Source organism: Cupressus sempervirens, chromosome 2 (assembly GCF_028749045.1).
Source record: "Cupressus sempervirens isolate cs-2001-9-10 chromosome 2, ASM2874904v1, whole genome shotgun sequence".
NCBI lineage: Eukaryota > Viridiplantae > Streptophyta > Pinopsida > Cupressales > Cupressaceae > Cupressus > Cupressus sempervirens.
The window spans coordinates 227,001,118-227,005,804 of record NC_143119.1 but is presented as its reverse complement, the minus strand read 5'-3'; the positions used below and the strand labels follow the sequence as shown (position 1 = coordinate 227,005,804).

Below are 4,687 nucleotides of genomic sequence, written 5' to 3'. Positions count from 1 at the left end.
TTAAAGCTAAATATGAGTAATTAGAGATAACTTCAATCCAATGACATAAACGACTAATCTTATCATGAACATTACTTGACGCAAAGTCTAATTGATAAATATAGTACAAATTAATTAATATTCCAAAAAGGGACATTACACAATCACCAAATATCATGGATATACCAAAAGAAATATAGAATCCACAAAATTAAGGAACCTACATAATTTAATATTTTTATTTAAAATAAATGAAATTGTACATTTATTAAATAAGACAATATATAAATTTTGGAATCATCCATACACTATGTAGCAGGGGATTGATTCTAGCCTCTCTAATTTTAATAGATTTTTATAAAAAGTGTATAATTATATAGCAAAAAAAAAAACCTTCAAACAACTTGAAATTATTTTTTTTTTAAACAGAAGGCAAACAATCTGAAGGCATTACAGTTCCAATATTTTCCCCCTTTGCATTTTGGCAATCGCTTGTGACTTGGTCACCAGAGGTTAGGGTCAACGTCACATTGTTAAAAGTTAGGTCTCTGCAGGATTTGCTATTGCTGCACTCAATATTTATTGCTGCTTGTGTTGCTGATGTTCCACTAATGCTCTTGTATGTGACATTTCTGATTTGCACAGCTGAGCTCTGCAAGAAGACACACAAAATGAGAAATTGTATAAAAATTGTATACTTTCTCAATAAAATGAGGGTTCATATCTACCTCTTTTCTACAACTGTCTGAAGAACAAGAATAGTATTGATCGATTATAATTGGGTTCTCCACATTAGTCATTTCAACATTCTCAAAGATTATATACTTTGCTATGCCCGAACCACCCTGTTAAATCACATGCGTATATTATTAAATTCAAATAGACTTTTCAATTCAAGTTAATAATATTTTTGTTGTAATATTCCTATCAACTGTAACTTAAGAATTATATTGTTGAATTCTAATTTTAAGTAGCAATATCACAATTTAATTTATAATTGAAAATTTTTCTTAACACATTTCTAACTTATTTTAATGATTCATCTAAAAAATAGATACACAGTTTAATCATTCAATACTAATTTAACTAAATAAAAATATTACTGGCCATGTTTTGATTCGTAATCCATTTTTTGTTGATGTCAATTTGGCCCCATCAACATGCACAGAGTATACCACTGCTTTTGTGTGATGCTTCCCAAGACTTCCAATACTGGACAAAAATACCAAGCCAAACCATTTTAATTTTTTGAACTCACAATAAATTAGAATATTATTTTATTTAATCTATATTTATTTGTTTGAATGGTCAACTATCTCTCCCATAAAAGAAAACAATAGAATAAATGCCAAATTAGTTAAAATATTTTTTATTTAAAAAATCTCAAAAAAAAACAACTATAAGCTTACTATTAATTTTATGTTTAAAAAAATGAAAAATTTAACCTTATCCCATGACCTGGACCGCATGTGAGATTTCTTATCAAAATATGTGAAGCCCCATTTCCTATTGCGATGCAGTCATCTCCTGGAAATTAAATTCAAAATTATTTCATTTTCAATAATGTGAATGAAAGAGTCCAATAAATTGTTGAATACGTGTAAATACCTGTTCCAATCACAGAGTCTTGTACGTCAATCTGTGTTGATGTGAAAATATCAATTCCATCAGTATTGGGACTGTCTTCTGGCGCCCTTATTTCAACACCCACGAATTGGACGTTCTGGCAGCCAGACAATGTGAAATGAAACTTTGGACTGTTTGTTACGAATATGCCTTTTATTACCACTCCACTGCATCCATTTAAATGGATCGCCTACAAAAAAAAAAATATAGTTTTATAAGAAATAAATTTAAAAAATATATATAATTTTACATGCATATGGAAAACTATAGTTTGCATACATACGAAAAACTAGAACTAGAATTTTGTATGAATAGAATAAAATACAAATTTGCATGAACAAGATAAAACCATAATTTTGCATGAGAATATATTTCTACTTGTATGGGATATCATTACTTCCAGTTTTAATACATCAATCTTACCTTCTCGAATTGTTTCAAACTTCTATATATAAAAAAGGAGCGACTTTAACCGGTTTTTATTATGAGAAAAATAGAGCTATGACGTACACTAAAAATATTCTTATAAACTTTAACTTACCGTGGGCCGATCATCAGCACCTTTCTGCACAGAGAGGAACGAGGATCATGTGAGTAGCAAAGCAAGATATATATTTTGGTAAAAGTTTATAAAAATCAGAAATATAAATTGATGTTTCAAGTTTTTTTTTTTTTCCCTAATTTTTGCTAAAAAATTCAATATTAAGGAATGCATTATTGATACATAGTATTATTGGTACATACTTTTCCATTTTTATTTCGGGAATGGTACTTATCCCACCACTTATTTCCATTGCCATCAATGACGCCACTTCCTATAAGAGAGAAATTATCAAGATGATCGAATAGCATCCACACAGTGTTGTTTTCCCAAACTTTGGGATCTTTAGGAGCAATTATATTCCCATCTACCTGCGATCCAACGAAAGTAAATCGTATGCCATTACAAGATAATGGAAAACCAGAACAAATATATATAAGATTTGTTTGTAACCTCACAATATATTAACATAAATGTCTATGTCAACAAATTAATGTTTCACAAAATTCTATATACCATCATCAAGAAAAATAAATTTAATATGCATGCACGTATATTTATGAATACCTGAAAAATAAGGCCAGGCTCACAGTCTCCTTTGAAAACTAAATTGTTAACAAGGAATGTTTTACTGGCTGGCACAAATAATGTTGCAGATGATTGCATACAAGCTGCATCCCATGCCTGGCCAAATGCCTGAAAAACAAACCAAAAAAAATTATATTTACAATCTAATATAACTACTATTACACTTTGGAAACCATTAATTATTATTTTATAATCCAAAGCTACTGATGTGCTCATTATTACACAACGATACCTGGGTATCGTCATGCTGTCCATCTCCCACTGCACCATAATCTATTACATTAATAACTGTACCAACGTCATCATGGTAATGATTAAATTCAGACGAAGCTCTAATAAATTGGTTATTCTCAAAAGAATGAACGCCTGCTGCTAAAACAGTTGTATACAGAGCAAAGAAGACCAAATTGTGAAGATGTACACACAGAGCCATCGAATTTGTGAAGTAATTTCCACACTGCTCTTCCTATTTGTTTTCCCAAGCTCATACAAATTACTATATAATAATAATCTGGGCTGATAGGGTTTGTTTATAATGCATAATAATATGTTGTGTTCACCACCCACAACTAACTGCGACATTCATTCATCCAAAACACCACGTTCATTTCAAGAAGTGTTATTAGTAGAAATCATCCATGTAAGTCATTGACTGCTAGAGTTGATTTCAACTTTAAGTCTTTGATAAATTTTTAGTACTGAAATTCTTTACTTCTAATATGTTTGGTTGATTATAACGATGTCCATCTTTAGCTTAAAAATTTTAAGCAAGCGTTGCAGTGAAATGTATGAGTAAGAGGGGGCGGAGGAAGTGAAGAAAAAGTGGGACAAAGAGTTGGTAAGAACCCCATCTTGTTAATTGCTACTCATGGTTAATCATAATGAATAAAATATGATCTTTTCTGTTAGAAATGTGTTTCCAATATGTGTCAAGATTCGACCTGATAGAGTCCTACTTTTCAAGGTCTTCATGTGATATTATTTTGATTCATGCATTCCACATTCCCCATTTTATGTTACCTGTTTATGTGGCATGCAAGACAATATGTATGAATGTTCATTCCCCATTTTATGTTATCTGCTTATGTGGCATTCATGATAATATGTATGAATGTTTTGATTAAGTTTGATCCGAAACGGGTCTGAATCCAATTTAAAAAAAAAAACACCAAGACATTAGAATAGGTGGATGTTGACCAGCTAGGAATTTATTTTTTTACAATTGTCCAGGGAAAGAAATTGGAGATATAACTTTTTTTGAATGGTCTAGAAGAGTTTATTTGTTGTATTTCTTACAAATTCAGAGCATGCAAGAAAGAGTGCTTAGAAAAAGACTTATGGGATATTGGCAAAACACTGCCACTGGCTCACCTATCTTTGTAAATTACTTTATTTGATTTATAAATTTTTATGGGATATACTAATCTCCAGACAAAATGTACTAAAGACAAAACAAAGTTAAACTTTTTTTTTTTTTCCAGATTTTAGGAATTTTTTTCCAAATTTTTTGTTTGTTTTCAACTACAAACTATGCAGATCAAATCCTGAAATTTTCGAAAAAAATTCATGATGTTTTCGATTTTTTGAAAATTGGTCAACTGTACAGTATGTAAAGAGGATAACTGCCTCCAATAAAGATTGTTATAGTTTCATATATCTTCTCAAAGATTACTGCCATCTTTTAAATGGCTCTCATTTCTAGTACAGCTTTCTTCCATATTAAAAATATTATCTATTGATGGAATATTTTCAAATGTGAAATGAAAGCATTGGGTGGGCTTTATTCTTCCTCCTTGTGTAAACTGTATGGCCATTTTAAAAAAACACCAACCTTAAAAGCATGAGAAACAGACTAATAATAATCGGGCTGCCCTTGATGATGAAAGTTCGGGAGACAATTTTGAAGTCTACCTAGATATAATAATAGTTAATATAGTGAAAATTTTTAATTTC

General features: G+C 30.4%; 1 protein-coding gene across 1 annotated transcript; it reads right to left on the bottom strand.

Annotated features, from left to right (window-relative positions):
• Positions 1-200: 200 nt before the first annotated feature.
• Positions 201-3,357, bottom strand: LOC149571868 (polygalacturonase-like). The gene is made up of 9 exons (XM_089810090.1): positions 2,967-3,357; positions 2,714-2,842; positions 2,350-2,517; positions 2,147-2,170; positions 1,588-1,795; positions 1,425-1,506; positions 1,083-1,191; positions 708-824; positions 201-631 (listed from the first exon to the last, which is right to left on the bottom strand). The coding sequence occupies exons 1-9, from the start codon at positions 3,165-3,167 to the stop codon at positions 401-403; spliced, it is 1,269 nt and encodes a 422-aa protein (XP_089666216.1). The 5' UTR covers positions 3,168-3,357; the 3' UTR covers positions 201-400.
• Positions 3,358-4,687: the final 1,330 nt, after the last annotated feature.